At 46.6% G+C, this 19310-nt stretch overlaps 1 protein-coding gene across 1 annotated transcript in view; it reads left to right on the top strand.

The window, feature by feature from the left end:
- HSD17B3 (hydroxysteroid 17-beta dehydrogenase 3) overlaps positions 1-18788 on the top strand; it is a 186489-nt gene extending 167701 nt beyond the window's left edge. The window contains exons 7-11 of the mRNA XM_075340462.1: positions 550-584; positions 1712-1793; positions 10583-10648; positions 14872-15021; positions 17905-18788. Of these exons, the coding sequence (XP_075196577.1) occupies positions 550-584; positions 1712-1793; positions 10583-10648; positions 14872-15021; positions 17905-18003 (432 nt within the window). The 3' untranslated portion in view covers positions 18004-18788. The remainder of the gene's footprint in view (positions 1-549; positions 585-1711; positions 1794-10582; positions 10649-14871; positions 15022-17904) is intronic.
- The last annotated feature ends 522 nt before the right edge of the window (positions 18789-19310 follow it).

The following is a 19310-nucleotide window of genomic DNA, read 5'->3' as shown; positions in this document are numbered from 1 at the left end:
AGCGGGGTCGCAGCCGAAGGTTGTCGGTGGCAGCATGAGTAGTGCAATGCTGCAGGACCAGGGCTGGGAGGGGTAGGTGTTGTGGCAGTGCGATGTGGCGCCATTGATCTCCAGGCAGTGGACGCGAAGGGCTTCAGGAAAATGTCTGTGGAGGCCAAGATCTCAGACTGAACGTGCACTACCACCGCAGCCATTTTCCTGAAGCCCATCGCTTCCAACGCCTGGAGATAAATGGCGCCCGCATTGCACTGCCGCAACACCCCCTGCTCCCAGCCCAGTGCCGTTGCCGCTATCCTTCAGCTGTGACCCTGCCTTCTGTGACCCCCACCGTGTCCCCCCAGTGAGCTATATCCAGATTATTAAATAGACTCCAGGATTATAATATGGACCTCCTTTTTTAACATTAAAAATTCTTTTTTCCTGTTTTCATCTTCTAAGTTTGGGGTGCGTCTTGTATTCCAGTTTGTTTTGTAATCCGAAAAATACAGTACATAAATATAAATATGTTTATATATTATACTGAATATTACTTTTTGTATTTTCATCTAGATGACAAGACTAGTACTGACACAGATGGAGCAAAGGTAAAATCTGTTACTTTTAGGTACATTTCTTGAAAATGTATCTTCTGTTTGAAGGTGCTATAGTCAGTGTCAGCTCACTTTTCACCTACATGTAAATATTAAATTACCTGCATTCACAAATTTGGCTATGCCTCTATACAATGAGCTGGGGAGTTTATATGAATGATGAGATGCTGCATTTGTCTGTACATAGTGAATCAAGTATTTTGTGTCAAATACTGTTCATACTCCTGCACAAGGGCCCACCCGGTGATTCACCTGTTCACCGGTGGACCAGTCTGAGCCTGAATATAGTGTAATATGTGCAGTAAATTCATAATATACAGCATGTAGTTCACAGTTTAGAAACTACACAACTTAGATACATATCTTAGGGGTACTTTGCACGCTGTGACATCGCTAGCCGATTGTAGCAATGCCGAGCGCGATAGTCCCCGCCCCCGTCGCAGATGCGATATCTTGTGATAGCTGCCGTAGCGAACATTATCGCTACGGCAGCTTCACATGCACTTACCTGCCCTGCGACGTCGCTCTGGATAGCGACTCGCCTCCTTCCTAAGGGGGCGGGTCGTGCGGTGTCACAGCGATGTCACACGGCAGGCGGCCCATAGAAGCGGAGGGGCGGAGATGAGCGGGACATAAACATCCCGCCTTCCTCATTGCAGGCGGGACGCAGGTACGGAGATGTTCCTCACTCCTACAGCTTCATACACAGCGATGTGTACTGCCGCAGGAACGAGGAACAACATCGTACCTGTCGCTGCAGCGAAATTATGGAAATGACCGACACTACACAGATCACCGATTTTTGACACTTTTGCGATCGTTTATTGGTGCTTCTAGGCTTTACACGTTGCGACGTCGTTACCGGCGCCGGATGTGCGTCACTTTTGATTTGACCACGATGTCGCAACGTGCAAAGTACCCCTAAAAAAAATAAAAAAAACTATTAAACAGTAGACGCAATGGACACATGGACCATATACGGATCCAAAACACTGATGACACCAGTACTATGTTTTGACATACAGACTTAAACAGTGATGTGTGAATGAGACCTTAAAGTAATAACTCAACCTATTATAAAGTAAATAATATGTCACTCATATTTGCTCTATTTACTTTAGGAGAAAGGGTCTTATTCTGAATATTTCATCTGCCTGTGGTACCTTTCCTTGCCCTCTTTATACTATATATTCTGCTTCCAAAGTAAGTGAATGTGATGAGCACAAAATGTTAAATAATGAACTGCCTTTTTTTACTCATAAAAAAGATGTAGAAATCATACAATAAATTAATACACTGCTTCTTTAGCTTCCTATGGTTTTGGTGGACAATAGGGTTGGTGGAGAATAAAACATTTAGAGGAAGTTTCAGACACACCATTGGTCTGTGGTCCCCATTTTCCAGTCCTACACATAGTGTAGACTAAGCAAACAATAGTCAGTCCAAAGCAATATCTCAATCTGTAGTGCCATGCCACTGTCAATACAGTTCTGTATGGCTTAGCCCTCTTGGTCCATTTTTCACCAGGTTATACTGTACTACATACGTCCTAGGTCATCTATAAAGCGTATATGTCGCGGGCGGAGGAGGGGACGCTGCGCTCACCCACTGCTCGGGTCCGGCTGCTGCTGCTGCTGCTCGGTGGCTCGAGCGATGGGCCGGATCCCGGGAACTCGAGCGGCGTTCCTCGCCCATGAGTGAAAGGGGGTGGTTTGGTTTAGGGATATTGTCCGTGACACCACCCACGGTTGTGGTGAGGTTGTGACACCACCGCTGCTCTGAACGGGGATCCCGGGAGCGATGACAGGGAGCAGCTTGGATGTTGTTTCTCCCCTCCGTGGGTAGGGGGGTTGGTTGTCCCGGGGCCCGGTGAGCGAGTAGGGATGGATGGCAGGCGGGTTACGGGGCCTGGTGAGGTGCAGGGTCGCGGGGGCAGCGCTGTGCCGCACGGTGGTACTCACTCAGCCAATGATGAATGCAAAGTCTCCAGTAAAACAAACTGCTGGATGGACGGGTCCCACAGACGGCTGCGGTAGCTCTCCTGGTAGGTTGATGGTTACTGCCTTTCCCTGCACCTGTGTTGTGTTTACGGTTCTAATGGCTTCCCACCGGTAACCCGCTCCCCAGCTTGGATGGATGCTGAGGGAGCCCCTTTTGCCCGCAGGCTCTGGCCCTGGGAACTGTAGCCTTGGCAGTGACTGTGTTTCCCTTTACGGTGTGAGCTGTTGCCTTCAATCGGGTCTTGACTGCTGGGAAACCCCAGAGGTTCCCTTCGCTAATGGATTTGCCAGTTTTACGGCGACTCCTAGCCTGGTCGGGGTCCGTAAGCCCTGCCGAATGGTGCTGGCTTCTCTTTGCTCCCCAATCCGGTACCGTTGGGCCACCGCCCGTTCCCGGTCCTTACGGTTCACTCCAATCAGCCTCTCCTGCAGACGGTCACCACCGTCTGCCAACCTTGCTGTTCCGTCCGGGCCACACACCCGGACGCCTTCAGTCTCCTCTACTACCACTTCACTTCACTCCTCCTCAACTCCTCTCCAAAACTCATCTCTCTCAACTCCTTCCTTTTCCCGCCTCCAGTACTGTGAACTCCTCAGTGGGCGGGGCCAACCGCCTGGCCCACCCCCTGGTGTGGACATCAGCCCCTGGAGGGAGGCAACAAGGATTTGTGTTTGACTTCGGTGTGCCTAGCCGGGGTGTGGGGTGTGTTGTTGTTGTTGTTGTACCTGTGACGTCCTGGCTTGTCCAGAGCACCACATATACTCCACTTTGGACAATCTCTGCTTGAAGGATCCTGTTATGCACCTGTCTCAGCTCCAGGGCCAAACTTTGCTCCCTTCCACTATCTATGCACCCCTTTGCTGTGCTCCATGTTGGCTTTCACAAATCGGCTCAAAGAATATCCTCCCAAGGCCTTTTAAGTCCTAATCTGACACTACTTTGGATGAAGTATTGATTAAGATTTGTTCTCGCTACTTTCTGCCTTGTAGTTTGTCCCACCAATTAAAGGGAACCTGTCAGTAGGCTCAACCTTCCTAAGTCATCTATTTGGGCATGTAGGTCATAGGAAGCTAAATAACATTATACCTTAATATCTGCAATCCGATGTCTTAGTAAAAAAGATCCACGTTTTTCTTACATGTAAATGAGCTGTTCTAGGCTATGGGCTGAACACTGATTTGTACGAAAATCCATCTCCAGAGCTTATTGTAAATAGAAGGGTGTGTTACCATTGTTATTTGTGAAGACTGCTTTCTGTTCTGATCATATGGAAGAGTTTTGACACATCTGCAGGCTCCTCTCAATGCTTCAGCTTCCTTCTCATAGGCAGTCAGTGGTGCAATATTGTTGCAATACAGCAGAGCTGTGAGAGCTGCAGCAAATGAGTTTGTGAGAAGACAAAGTTTAAATCAAATGTTCTGTGTTAGAGTCATGTCTCACACTGGTAACTCCTCCCTTTATTAGAAATAAAGGTAAATCTTGAGGCAGATTCTCGTGCAGATCATTGTCCATCCTTTAGCCTGGAACAACTTATTTACATATAAGATAAGTGAAGATTTTTGTGGAATAGGACATTGATTGGATCACAGATTAAGGTATCCCTTAAAGCCTGCTTTACACGTTGCAATTAGTTGTACAATCGCATTTGCGATGTGACACGCCCAGGTTGCATACGGGATCTTAAGAGATTGCATGTAGGCCGTTCATTTGCTGTCACATGAGCGTTAGTAGTCTATGTTAAATTGATCAATTTTGTGTGCGATCCTTTAGATCATGTGTTCTGTGACGTATGCATTGGGCACCCTTTTTTTTTTTTATTTATTGACTTGCCAAGCGTGTGTAATGTGTAGAGATGCGTTTTTACTATGTCATCTGCCATTCAGCTCTGCTACATGGCCACTGACAGCAGACACATACAGCCATGTAGCAGAGCTGAATGGCAGATGACAGCAGACACAGAAAGAGCCGCACAATCAGAATGAACTCGGGTTAACTTCACCCGACTTCATTGTCATGCTGCGGCTCTGTCTGTGTGGCGTCCTGATTAGCGGTCACCTGTGAAGGGCTCACCGGTGACCGCTAATCCCCTGAGTAACTGAATTGAGCAGCCCTCTCTCATATATTTAAAGATCCCCAATCCCCGGCGCGGCGCTGCACGGCATTCACACTGCTCCGGCGGCTTTTACTGTTTTGAAAAAGCCGGCCGCCCATTAAACAATCTCGTATTCCCTGCTTTCCCCGCCCACCGGCGCCTATGATTGGTTGCAGTGAGACACGCCCCCACGCTGAGTGACAGGTGTCTCACTGCACCTAATCACAGCAGCTGGTGGGCGTGTCTATACTGTGCAGTGAAATAAATAATTAAATAATTAAAAAAACCGGCGTGCGGTCCCCCCCAATTTTAAAACCAGCCAGATAAAGCCATACGGCTGAAGGCTGGTATTCTCAGGATGGGGAGCTCCATGTTATGGGGAGCCCCCCAGCCTAACAATATCAGTCAACAGCCGCCCAGAATTGTCGCATACATTATATGCGACAGTTCTGGGACTGTACCCGGCTCTTCCCGATTTGCCCTGGTGCGTTGGCAAATTGGGGTAATAAGGAGTTATTGGCAGCCCATATGTGTCGCCCTGGGCAAGCCAGGGGACACGGGTCACAACACCACCACACCCCACACTCCAGGTAGGCACATCAATGCTAACCACAAATCCTTGTTGCCTTCCTCCAGGAGTTTGATGATGCACACCAGGGGGTGGGCCAGGCGGTTGGCTCCGCCCACTGAGGAGCTCACAACTCTGGAGGCGGGAAAACCAGGCAGTCCAGTGAGGGACATGAAGGAGTAAACAACAGAGAGTTAAGCTCAGGGAGGAGCAGGAGTGAGGAGCTAAGTGAGAAAGTGAACAGCTAAGTGAAAGTGAAGGAAGAAAAGTGGAAAAGGGAAGAAAGCAAGTAAAGTGGCAGCAGAGAAAGAAAGCCTGAAGGTCCAGCTTTGTGTAGGGCCAGATCAGCAAGGTCAGCGACGGCGGTGACTGTCTGGAGGGGGACCGTTTGGAAGTTCCTGGAAGGACCCCGTTGGCTGTGTGCCCGGTGGTCTGGAGCAGTGTTCCGAAGGACAGTCAGCACCAGGGCAGGGGCCTCTCGGACCCCGGCAAGGCTAGGAGTCGCCAAATTTGCCGAATCCGTCAGTGACGGGGACGCAGATCCCCCAACAACCAAGTCCCGATTGAAGGCAACAGCCCAACCCGTATTGGAGAGACACCGCCACCGCCACGGCACCAGTTTCTCAGGGCCAGCGCCTGCGGGCAAAGTGTAGAGCTCCTCCGGCCCAGATTGCAGTCGGGGAGCGGGTAACCGGAGGGAATCCACCGCTACCACAAGTCAAACATAGGTGCAAGGAAGAGGGACATCACCGTCACCTACCGGGAGTGCAGGTGCAGCCGTCTGTGGGACCGTCCTACCAGCCGTTTGGTTTACCGTACAAACTGTGTCCGTGTCTCAGGCTGAGTGAGTACCACAGTGCCGCAAGGCACAGCGCTGCCCCCGCGTCCCTGCGCCCACCAGGCCCCGCACCTACTTCCCCATCACCGGGCCCCGGGATCACCAACCCCTACCCACGGAGGGGCAACACAACAACTGGCTGCTCCGCATCACCATCCCCGGGAGCCCCATATTGAGCAGCGGTGGTGAAATCACCACAACCGTGGGTGGCGTCACGAACTATAACAATCCCCACACCCAACAACCCCCTTTCACTCACGGGCGAGGAGTGTCGCTCGAGAAACCCCGGGATCCGGCCCACCGCTCGAGCCACCACTGAGCAGCTGCCGGACCCGAGCAGAAGGGGTGAGCGCGGTGTGCTGACACCCTCCTCCCCGCCCGCGACAACTTGGCATCACGAACAGGATCTTACCGCTCTGCCGTCAGGTAGAGGTGCGCCTTGTTACCGCCGGAGGTATCCGGCAGGAAAATTTCAGAAGCCGCCATCTTTGGCGCGAAAAGTTCCCGCTCGAGCGTCTTCTCGAGAAGTAGAGGCGCGAAGGCCAAAACTCCGCCCCGAGAGAGGAGGGGCCGGAAAGAGCTAAGGGGGACGCGATGGCGGCTGGACGCATGTAGCTGCAGCTATAAAAAGCAGGGACGCCAGGACCCTGCGAATATACCGTTCCTGGAAGCAAACAGAGAAGCCATCATGTGGATGCCGTCCCGCGACACCGTAGCCCCCGCGCCTGAAACCGCGGCGTGGGTGGAGATCCGAACCGCGCAGCTCTATCAAAGGCTGCAGGTCAGGATGCAGCTCCTCATGGAGGAGTGGGAGGCCGACATGGCGGACGTTGTAGCCACCGTGCGGAGACGCGAGGAGGAGGCGGAGAAAGGGAGTGTGAGTGACCCACGTCCCGATGCCCTTGAAGGGCCGGTCATCGCGGCTGTGGGGCCCGGTCCAAGCCCTCTCCCCCCGTTGCCTCCCTCGCCACCCGTCCCGGAGGCCGTGACCCCGCCACTAGGCCTGCTACCATCGCAACCGGTAGCAGTACCCAGCGTCCCCACCCAGGGGGGCCGACCTGTAACCGGAGCCCGCGGCACACCGGAGGTGTTACCGTGGAAGACGCCGAAAGTAGAACCGGAGGCATCCCTTGAAAAACTCCCCGAGCCGGAGCCGATGACCCGTTCCGAGCCCAAGGCCCGCCAGCGGAAAGCCCCTATGCCCATCCCCCACACCTCGGCTGAGGTGGCGCCGGGTTGTTGCTGCAAGGCAGCGCCCAAGGCCATGACACCGCGGGATACGCCGCCCACCTTCCTGACAGTGGGTAACGTTCTGGATGTCCCGCGGGGCCCGACCCGTGCGCCGGCGCTGGCGGCAGCGCCATACTGGGATAGGGAGCCGGTACCGCTGGGCCTGGAGATCGCCGAGAGGGAGCAGAAAAAGGCCGAACTGGTGGCCAGAGCGATCTGGGAGAAGGAGCACCTCCGGCGGGCAACCTCCCGTGCCCGAGGACCATTGTACGTGGGGCAGGTGAGGCGGTTTGATGTCCGCCGGGGCTACGGGTTCATCTACGAGCCGGGCCTGGAGGCCGAAGTTTTTGTAGCCCGGCGGGATGTGAATGCCCACCTGCCCGAGGAGCATCCTGGCCGTAATCTGATGCCGGGTGATATCATCCAGTACACTCGGTTCTTTGGGGAGCGAGGGTGGTTTGCGCTGGACGCTAGATTGAAGGGCAGCCCAGAGGCCCTAGCAAGCGCCGCGCCCCCTCCCCTGGAAGGAGCACTGGAGCCTGGAGGACCGGAGTAGGGCAGCGGATGCCCGGTGCACCGTCCCCGTTGGGACCACCACTTAAGTTGTTGTTTGTTTGAAAGTTTGCAAAAGAATGATAAGGAAAATGAAAATTACCGAGTTTTTCATCTGATTTGCTTTTGTGATTGCAACCGGCCGGAGCCGGCACCGTTGTCCCCGTGGGGACCGTTTAAGTTTTGCATGGGAACTATCCATGGACAAGCCCGTGAACTTGCAGGGCACCACAAACGTTAAGTGGCTTGTAAATATGTTGGTTACCGTTACCGTTTCCGCAATACCGTCTCCGGAGAGGCAGGTTGGAGGGAGGGCCCTGAGCGGAGCAGGCCAGGGCCCAGCCACCAAAGGAACCGGTGGCCACCCTCTGGAGGGGAAGGACAGATCCCGCTCGGGTGACTTGTGCTGGACTGTGGGTCAAGGGGTGCTGCCTGGGTTTTAGGGGCAGCATCAGGGCCAGGTTGCTTGGGTGGGAGAGAGCGGAAACCGTAGCCGTAAACCGTTGCAACGTTAAAAGTAAATGTGCCTCCCGTCTTGGGAAGAGTTTTGATTAAAAAAATGTTATTTATGTTTTCTTAACCTTGTTACCCCTTTTTACAGAAAAATAAAACCGGTGTAGGACGGCAGCCCGCGGACGGTCTGCATTTTGCTAAGGGGGAATGTGTCACCCTGGGCAAGCCAGGGGACACGGGTCACAACACCACCACACCCCACACTCCAGGTAGGCACATCAATGCTAACCACAAATCCTTGTTGCCTTCCTCCAGGAGTTTGATGATGCACACCAGGGGGTGGGCCAGGTGGTTGGCTCCGCCCACCGAGGAGCTCACAACTCTGGAGGCGGGAAAACCAGGCAGTCCAGTGAGGGACATGAAGGAGTAAACAACAGAGAGTTAAGCTCAGGGAGGAGCAGGAGTGAGGAGCTAAGTGAGAAAGTGAACAGCTAAGTGAAAGTGAAGGAAGAAAAGTGGAAAAGGGAAGAAAGCAAGTAAAGTGGCAGCAGAGAAAGAAAGCCTGAAGGTCCAGCTTTGTGTAGGGCCAGATCAGCAAGGTCAGCGACGGCGGTGACTGTCTGGAGGGGGACCGTTTGGAAGTTCCTGGAAGGACCCCATTGGCTGTGTGCCCGGTGGTCTGGAGCAGTGTTCCGAAGGACAGTCAGCACCAGGGCAGGGGCCTCTCGGACCCCGGCAAGGCTAGGAGTCGCCAAATTTGCCGAATCCGTCAGTGACGGGGACGCAGATCCCCCAACAACCAAGTCCCGATTGAAGGCAACAGCCCAACCCGTATTGGAGAGACACCGCCACCGCCACGGCACCAGTTTCTCAGGGCCAGCGCCTGCGGGCAAAGTGTAGAGCTCCTCCGGCCCAGATTGCAGTCGGGGAGCGGGTAACCGGAGGGAATCCACCGCTACCACAAGTCAAACATAGGTGCAAGGAAGAGGGACATCACCGTCACCTACCGGGAGTGCAGGTGCAGCCGTCTGTGGGACCGTCCTACCAGCCGTTTGGTTTACCGTACAAACTGTGTCCGTGTCTCAGGCTGAGTGAGTACCACAGTGCCGCAAGGCACAGCGCTGCCCCCGCGTCCCTGCGCCCACCAGGCCCCGCACCTACTTCCCCATCACCGGGCCCCGGGATCACCAACCCCTACCCACGGAGGGGCAACACAACAACTGGCTGCTCCGCATCACCATCCCCGGGAGCCCCATATTGAGCAGCGGTGGTGAAATCACCACAACCGTGGGTGGCGTCACGAACTATAACAATCCCCACACCCAACAACCCCCTTTCACTCACGGGCGAGGAGTGTCGCTCGAGAAACCCCGGGATCCGGCCCACCGCTCGAGCCACCACTGAGCAGCTGCCGGACCCGAGCAGAAGGGGTGAGCGCGGTGTGCTGACACCCTCCTCCCCGCCCGCGACACATAGCTGCCACTAAATCCTAGATTAATCATGTCAGGCGTCTCCCCGAGAAACCTTCCATGATTAATCTGTAAGTGACAGTAAATAAACACACACACCCGAAAAAATCCTTTATTAGAAATAAAAAACAAACATATACCCTGGTTCACCACTTTAATAAGCCCAAAAAAGCCCTCCATGTCCGGCGTAATCCACGGACCTCCAGCGTCGCTTCAAGCTCTGCTGCATGGAGGTGACCGGAGCTGCTGAAGACACTGCCGCTGCTGAAGACACCGCCGCTCCGGTCACCTCCACGCAGCAACTGAAGACAGTCGCGCAATCAGCTGAGCTGTCACTGAGGTTACCTGGATCCAGCGGTGGATGCAGCGGTGGCCGCGGGTAACCTCAGTGACAGCTCAGCTGATCGCGCTACTCACCACCGCTCCTGTCAGCTCCACGCAGCAACTGTAATGAGTAGCGCGATCAACTGAGCTGTCACTGAGGTTACCCGCGGCCACTGCTGTATCCAGTGACAGCGGGTAACCTCAGTGACAGCTCAGCCTGAAAACATGACTTGTTGGGGGCCATGAAGACTGGAGTTTGGGAAACCCTGGATTAACCCAATGTGACTTTAAAGAAGACTTAAATGGAAAGATGAATATGGCAGAATCAAAAAAAGGTGCAAAACACTAAAAGTGCGACAAATACTTTGGGGAATATACAATAATGAATAAGGTCCATTGCATTTTATTTTATTATGTACGTTGCAACAATGCGTTGATCTATTTGTTATTATATTTTTTCCATAGGCATTTGTTTCTACTTTTTCCAAAGCACTCCAAGCTGAATACAAAATCAAAGGAATTATTATACAGGTAATGTGTAATTAAGACTATCAAATTTTCATATTGTTATTCTGTTAGTCTTGCAATATTTGTGGTGTCTAGACTTTGAATTCAATTGTTCTCGAATAAGTTCATCTATTAGAATTTAACAAAATCTGTTTTCTTCACAATAGAGATTTTTTTTATTTACTAAGCGCAAATTCAGCAGAATGTTAACAAAGAAGGCTGACAAAAGGCCTTTAAAAGGTTAAAAAAAACTAATATTCACTTAATTCACCCTCCAGCTAAATCCACTGCTTGATGTTTCTCATAGGTCCTTGTCACCTCTTTTTATCACCACTGCACGCTTAAAGAAAATCTTCTTCAAAAGGGGACTCCTGGCCATGGCCAGTAGGGCTAGTGAACTTCGGCACCCATAATGAAATATAGAAAAAAAAATATGTAATTGAAGTTAATGTATTTTATTCATAGGCTTTAAATTAAACAATTCCAATCCAACATTTCGAGTATATACAGTATATCCTTTTTCAAGGAATAAGAGTGTCTGTACAAGAACAGAATAAAAAAAAATAAACAAACAAACATCTAGATGATGACATCAAATAACAAAAAATTTTAGCATGAAAAATATGTATGAAAAAAAGAAGAGATATTATATACAAGGGAAGAAGTGCTCACGTTGAGCAATGTGTTAGGTAATTACATAGGTGATATCATCCCATACTACATTGTCATTGGATACCTAAAATTCCAGAAAGTGAGACCAGATGAAGAAATTACCTATGATTGGCCACTGACATATCATTTTCTCCTATTGGCAAAGATGCCTGTAGGAGGTGATTACGGCCTGTGTTATTATAGGTACTTGCTGTTTTGCACAGATGGAGGGTATTATGGCTCGATCTGTTATTTGGGAACATTGTATGGTTCTGTTATGGGCTACTTTGTTTGAGGTACTTAGTAAGCCACTAAAATGAAGACAATTTTTTAAAACAATGTGGCTGATACTAGGGATGTCTCTGTGGACTGCACTTTAAAAGTAGTGAGAGACTGCTTTGGCAACTGAGCCTCTAATAAGTGTCATTTCATGATTGCCCACATAGAAATAGATGTTTATTAATTAAGTCTTTGGCCAACAGTTGTCTCATGCGTAAGGCAAGGTAGAAAACTTGAACAGTCTTTTTATAATCAGTCAAAAATCTAATATATAAAGCTGAGTGTATGTATGTGTGTGTGTATCCATGTATGTATGTATGTATGTGTGTATGTATGTGTGTATGTCCGCGAAAGGAATCCACACCATCACATTTACAATCAAAACATTTTGCACAGATGCCCTATGTGACTTAGGGAACATCAAAGACTATGTTTTGACAGGAAAATTTAGCCCCGCACTTTACAGTTCCTTTCCAAAAATCCTGCCTCCATTAAAGTCAATGGAGCTGCGAGCTATTAGGTTATTAATAGGAGCTGTGATTGGTTGCTATAGGAACAAAATAAATTGTTAGTATAAGAAGCTTATGTGTGAGGTAATAAGATGTCGGTGGGGAGACGGATAGAGAGGCAGAAAGAGACAGACAGAGATAGACAGGGAAAGAGACAGAGAGAGAGACAGACAGTCAAAGAGACAGACAGAGAGACAGACAGAGACAGACAGGGAAAGAGACATAGACAATGAAAGAGACAGGGAAAGACAGAGACAAGTAAAGAGACGGGGAAAGAGACAGACGGGGAAAGAGACAGACGGGGAAAGAGACAGACGGGGAAAGAGACAGACGGGGAAAGAGACAGACGGGGAAAGAGACAGACGGGGAAAGAGACGGACAGACACAGAGATAGAGACAGATAGACAGAGAGACAGATACAAAGACAGACAGAGACACAGAGACAGACATCAGGGACAGACAAACAGAGATTGGGAGAGAGAGAGACAAACACTTACTATCCCGGGCAACGCCCGGGTACTACAACTAGTGTATATATATATATATATATATATGTATGTATGTATGTGTGTGTATATATATATATATATATAGATATATATATATATATATATATATATATCTATATATATATATATATACACATAAATCTGCTTAATTCCATCTTTTACAGCTTCCACACTGAAATGTTCTATGCTTACTAATTAGGCAGATGCTATTAATACTAATTAAGTATTCTTTAGTATTTCATTAGTATTTCCAATAACTTCCATTGCATGAGGAAATTCTATATTTACAAATGGTTTTGCCCTAGTCAATGCATAAGAACTGAATGAAATGAATTAGCAGCTGATCTACATGAATTAGCACATTTATTTGTATTTGAGGGAAGATCAAGTCAGTAAACATGATTATAAGGTGTCTGGTGAGTTAACCCCCATTTATGTGCTGGCTTCTTACCTGGTACTGTTATGTCTAATTTGCCTGTATTGTATCTGTCACCAGATTTTTGCCCCCCCCATCTGAGAGCAGCATAATGTAGAGATAGACACTCTGATTCCAGAGATGTGTCATTTACTGAGCTGCCTGCTATCATTTTGATAAAATCAATGTTTTCTCTGCTGCAGATGTAGCAGTTATACAGAGCTCATGAATATGCTGGACTACCTGACAGCATACCAAGTAGTCATCTAACGATGATCTACTGCTGATTAACCAGTGATTTTATAAAAGCTGCACTAAGCAGCCCAGTAAGTGACAAATTGCTGTAATCAAGGCCTCTGCCCCTACATTATGCTGCTCTCAGATTAGGTGGCAAAATCCTGCTGACAGATTTCCTTTAAGCCCTAGGTAAAACAAATAATGACATTTAAGACAACCAACCCCTCAATGGGGCAACACCTTAAAATACTCACTGACTTATTAAATTAACTCCATCTGGAATGATGTTGTAAACACAATTAAAATAATTAGCAGATTCCCTTAAAGCATTTATAAGTTCTACTTTTCTTATAATGCTCTATGAATCTAGTAGAAAATGACTTGTGTTAGATTTCTAGATAGGTGGGCAGTATGTGTAATACGGTTATCAAACATGGTGTAAAGTGAAACTGACTCAGTTGCCCTTAGCAACCAATCAGATTCCACCTTTCATTTTCCAAAGAGTCTGTGAAGAATGAAAAGTGGAATCTGATTGGTTGCTAAGGGCAACTGAGTCAGTTTCACTTTATACCATGTTTGATAACCCTATTACACATACTGTCCACCTACTTTTGGACCACCCTGTATAATAGAGAAGCCACAACTTGGTACAGAGATTTACTTATATGGGGAGCAGAGGAAGTAGATGCACCTAGGTCCCAAAGCATTATTAGGCCCAAAGATTCCTCTGCCACATGAGAGTACACCAGAGTTATAAATGTCAAATGGTAGATGAGGCGCTGGAGCTTTATGTTACATCTCTGACTCAAGATAGTGTATCTAACTAAATACTGTATTATACATGTACTAGGAAAATAATATATATGATACTGGTTTGGTTTACTGGGCTTCTATGCTCCTAAAAATAACCAGTCACTAGTTTTAGAGTATTAACCCTAGAACGGATACCTGGGGCCTCGCAGGCCTGCTAGGTCATTTGTTTTCTATGGTAGATTGAATTGCTTGCGCGTTTTAGGGTTAAACTAGCCATATCATGGAATAGTGGATGCAGAGTTAAGTTAAACTTAGTTTTAATTTCTTAATTTATCCTTGTGGAGATATTAGCTTGTAAAATTTAGGTTATAATAAGATTTTTTCACTAGGGGGCTTGCACTTTGTCTCTTGCCTGTTGTTGTCCAATCTTAAGCAGGCAGAAACATACAGGGGTCAAAAGAACACAGCCCCTCCATAGCTTAGAACAGGTTACTCATGTGAGACATGTAATGACAGACAGTCTGCCTGCAGTAGAGCAGAGAATACTAACACCTTTCAGGGTTCATCTCGTGGCAGTGTGTTTGGGAAAGGGGCTTTACAGCAGAGCAGAGGTTTGTGGACTTACAAACAAATCTACAGCTGCACCTCTCCTGACACAGTACTGTCATTTCAGCTGTATTCCCCTCCCCCCTTACTGACTGCCATGAAATGAAACCTGAAATGTGTTCACAATTATTACTTTACTGTATAAAAACTGTTACATATATAAAGGTGATATAAGGAAAAATATAAGTAATATAATTATTATGTAATGAAAATAAATTGAATTTATTTGCTAGTAATATACCTTTCTATCAGTGTTTTAATCTGCCTATTTTTTTTTCTTCCCCTCAGGCTGTTACTCCATATGGTGTTTCTACTCCTATGACCAAAAACCAAAAAACAAATATAATAACAAAATCTTCAAGAGACTTTGTACAAGAGTCACTAAATCATGTTACACATGGAAATGAGACATTTGGTTGCCTTGCACATGCAGTTTTGGTAATTTATAGAATTAAACATTTATTAAATATTATAAGTTATTTATAAAAGTAACACTTAACAACAATAAAATTACTCTTGTCTAAGGCTGTGTGACCACGATGAGTTTTTAGGGAGATTTTGACTCTATATTTTACTGCGTCAAGAACTCAGTTTCTTACAGTTGTAGCAAAACAGATGGGATTTGTAGAAATCTTCTTCCCACTGTGCGTCTTCTATTTTGAGCAGAATAAATTGACCTGTGGTGCGTTTTGGATCCATAACATGTCAGTTTATCTTGTGGGTATGCTGAGTTTTATATGCAGATTTTCCCCATAGACTTATATTAGATGCAAGAAGATTAACTCCGGCACACTATTAATTTCCAATAGACCAAAAATGAACGCAGTAGTTGGATATCAAAATCTCTTTCTTTTATTTTGTTAGTGCAAAACGTGAAAAAAGGTGCTGTACAATTGTCCGCCAGGTGTCGACGTTTCCGCTAACAAGCCTTCATCAGGTCAGACAGGCTTCACCTATACTGGAAAAATAGTCTGGTAAATCTGTAAGATGATTGCAGGGATATAGAGACCTCCATGCGGAGACAACATCTATGGGTTCCCTTGGTAATGCCGGTGTACAGGGTCAGGCCCTAAGAATGTGTGCCTTCTAATGAGGAGATCTCAGTAGTAGTATATGTCTCTTGTTGGAGCGTCCAGGTGTTAGGAGAGTATGGCAACCAAGCAGAGGTCAGGTAGCTCCGATTTGACTTTGGTGCTATGGTCTGGTGTGAAGTCCATTGGACTCAAGTTAGTCTCTTGGGATTATCAAGGGCAGCTCCTGTGATATGGAGACAGGGTCCACGGCTCATGCTAGGAATCAGGGGATTATGCCTGATTGTTATTTGGCTAGTGACTTCAGTGGTATAGCCAGGAGGGAGGTCCGTAGGGTTAGTAATCATGAGAGAGTCATGTAAGGTGCAGCTCCTAGTACCCTCAGAGGTATGGCCTGGAGGAAAGGTCCATGGGCATGGAGGGAATTGAGGTAGCTGACATGAGTCTGTGGTGCCGCAGAGGTGAATCGCTCGTCCTGTGGGATTCACCTCTGTGGCACCACAGACTCATGTCAGCTACCTCTGAGGGTACTAGGAGCTGCACCTTACATGACTCTCTCATGATTACTAACCCTACGGACCTCCCTCCTGGCTATACCACTGAAGTCACTAGCCAAATAACAATCAGGCATAATCCCCTGATTCCTAGCATGAGCCGTGGACCCTGTCTCCATATCACAGGAGCTGCCCTTGATAATCCCAAGAGACTAACTTGAGTCCAATGGACTTCACACCAGACCATAGCACCAAAGTCAAATCGGAGCTACCTGACCTCTGCTTGGTTGCCATACTCTCCTAACACCTGGACGCTCCAACAAGAGACATATACTACTACTGAGATCTCCTCATTAGAAGGCACACATTCTTAGGGCCTGACCCTGTACACCGGCATTACCAAGGGACCCCATAGATGTTGTCTCCGCATGGAGGTCTCTATATCCCTGCAATCATCTTACAGATTTACCAGACTATTTTTCCAGTATAGGTGAAGCCTGTCTGACCTGATGAAGGCTTGTTAGCGGAAACGTCGACACCTGGCGGACAATTGTACAGCACCTTTTTTCACGTTTTGCACTAACAAAATAAAAGAAAGAGATTTTGATATCCAACTACTGCGTTCATTTTTGGTCTATTGAAATTAATAGTGTGCCGGAGTTAATCTTCTAGTAACTGTCTAATTTCTCCTGAGCACCTATGGGAGGTGATGCGAGGTCTTTCCTTTTTCATTATATTAGATGCAAAACTGCTGGTAAAGTGAACAAGCAGTTATAGTGTGTTTCTGCAGTTGTAATAAGCACATTATTATTATTATTATTATTATTTATTATTATAGCGCCATCAATTCTATGGCGCATTACATGTGAAAGGGGTGTACATAATAGGGACAAGTACAATAATCATAAACAATACAAGCACAGACTGGTACAGGAGGAGAGAGGTCCCTGCCCATGAGGGCTCACAGTCTACAAGGGATAGGTGAGGATACAGTAGGTGAGGGTAGAGGTGCAGCGCTGTATCAGACTGAGGGTTATGGCAGGTTGTAGGCTTGTCGGAAGAGGTGGGTCTTCAGGTTCCTTCCACATGAAGTTTTGTCATAGCCAAATACAGTAAACTATTAAAAAACAAAGCAGCTTTATTTAAAACATGGTATATCAAAAAGAGACAAGAACCACAGGGTAAAAAAGATTCTTTAAAAAATGTAATAAAAAAAACACAAGTAACCTTATTTACTTAAAGGCAATCTGTAACCAGTTTTTTGCTACTTCATCTGAGAGCAGCATAATGTAGGCAAAGAGATTCTGAAACTAACTATGTTTAACTTAGATTACTGGGTGTAGCCGTTCTGACTTTATCTCAGAATTGAGTTTAGCAGAGCTGGGAGCTATCACCACTGACACAGGCTCTCAATAGAGATTGTGCATTGGCTGTGAGGTGTCAATCATATCAAGGGCATGCCAGACTGCCATGCATGTGCAGAGGGGTCACACCATTGTTAATCACAGAGCAATTAACCCTTTAGTATGAGTAAACAATAGCTGGCAGGCAAATAAGAGAAACAGATATTTTCTTCTTTTTTTAACCCTTGCAGCATGCTGTTCTTAGCTTACATTGCAAAATTGTGGTGACAGATTCCCTTTAACAGGTGCAGAAATTTTGCAACATCAAAAACTCACCAAAAGCTCATCATGGGAACGTAGCCTAAAGAGTTGGCCAACTTTAACATGTCATTTTAATGATAATACCTTAAAATATAATAACTAAATTTTAACTATGTTTGCCTTTTCTTCCAGGGAAGTATAATGAAACAAATTCCACTGTCCGTTATCCACAGCGATAGAGTACAAGAGAGATTTTTAAAAATTATTGAAAAAGCAATGAAAAAAACTTAAATTGGTTGGAAGACAAAACTTATGCTGCCTTCCAAGATTGGATTCACATCTCTGGAGCCTATGAGCATTAAATGCTTAGCACCTTAGGAGCTCACAGTAAAAAAACAAATCAAAAGCAAAATGACACCAAAACAACATTCCTGTGGAAGCAAATTTACTATAAATGAAGCATATGGTGGACCTTATTCTGTTATAACTGGAGACTGGTGGTCTCAATGACATTATTAAATGGCCATCCTATCATTGGTCTCCTTTGCTATTGTACAGAGTATCTACACTACAGTTTCAGCAACGACTTACTGTGCCTTGGCAAACAAATTTATAGTTGGCTTACAAGATGCTACAAAAAATGAAGATGGAGATACAAATATTGCATTAGTAAAATTAATGTATGATGCACCCTGAATTTTTGTTTACCATAATAATTTGTGTAAAGCTAGAGTCACACTTGCTTGTGATTCGTGTTAGGATCACATCTCCTGGACCAGCTGCCAGCTTTCCGAAACATGTCGGCTGCATAGAAATACATGAAGCTGACATGTTTTTTTCAGGAGAGCCACCAGCCGGTCCGCCCGACGCGATGTGATCCTCCCGCAAGTGTGACTACAGCTTTACATGGCAGCTGAAATACTATGTAAATTGTCTTCTTCAAATAATGGATCTAAGTGAACGCCATAGTATGTCTTGCAAGTTATTTTTATTATTGCTAAATCTGTAGATAGTAAAATGCTGTTCAAAGGTGAATCGATCGTTTAAAGTGTGAATAAACTTTTTGATATATTGGAGATCCAGTGAAACTGCCAGCGTCTTGGTTATGACACCCCAGGAATCGTTCAACCAGTTTCGTTGAAGCACTCAGATTCTGCACAAATGTACAAAGTGGAATCTATACCTCCTATTGAGCTGTGGTCTGAGCTCGGAGGGATCAGTGAGGGTCTCAGGATGCAGACCCCCCACCAATGTATAGGGCAATTTAGGGTGACAAAAATGTCAAAAAACTTATAAAGGTTTAGTAACGTATTAAACCTAATACTAATTAAATTGTTTGTTTAATACGATTATATCAAGTTTATCAATTATCCAGTGTAATATTGTTCTGTTAGTTATGAATACATTTCTAAAGTTGTATTCATCTAATGAAAATTTACTGTTTAGCAGTAGACTCAATTAAAATTTTAGTCTTTTTTATCTAACATTGAAATATACGGTTTGTACGCAGACTGAATTAGCAGTAAGAATGTGTACGTGTGTACATATAATGTCATACAGCCCAGATGACAACCCAAAGCCAGCTTTACACAGTACAA

Source organism: Anomaloglossus baeobatrachus, chromosome 1, assembly GCF_048569485.1.
Source record: "Anomaloglossus baeobatrachus isolate aAnoBae1 chromosome 1, aAnoBae1.hap1, whole genome shotgun sequence".
In the NCBI taxonomy this organism is placed as follows: Eukaryota; Metazoa; Chordata; class Amphibia; order Anura; family Aromobatidae; genus Anomaloglossus; species Anomaloglossus baeobatrachus.
Note: the sequence above shows the minus strand (reverse complement) of the source record. Positions and strands in the feature narration are given on the sequence as shown.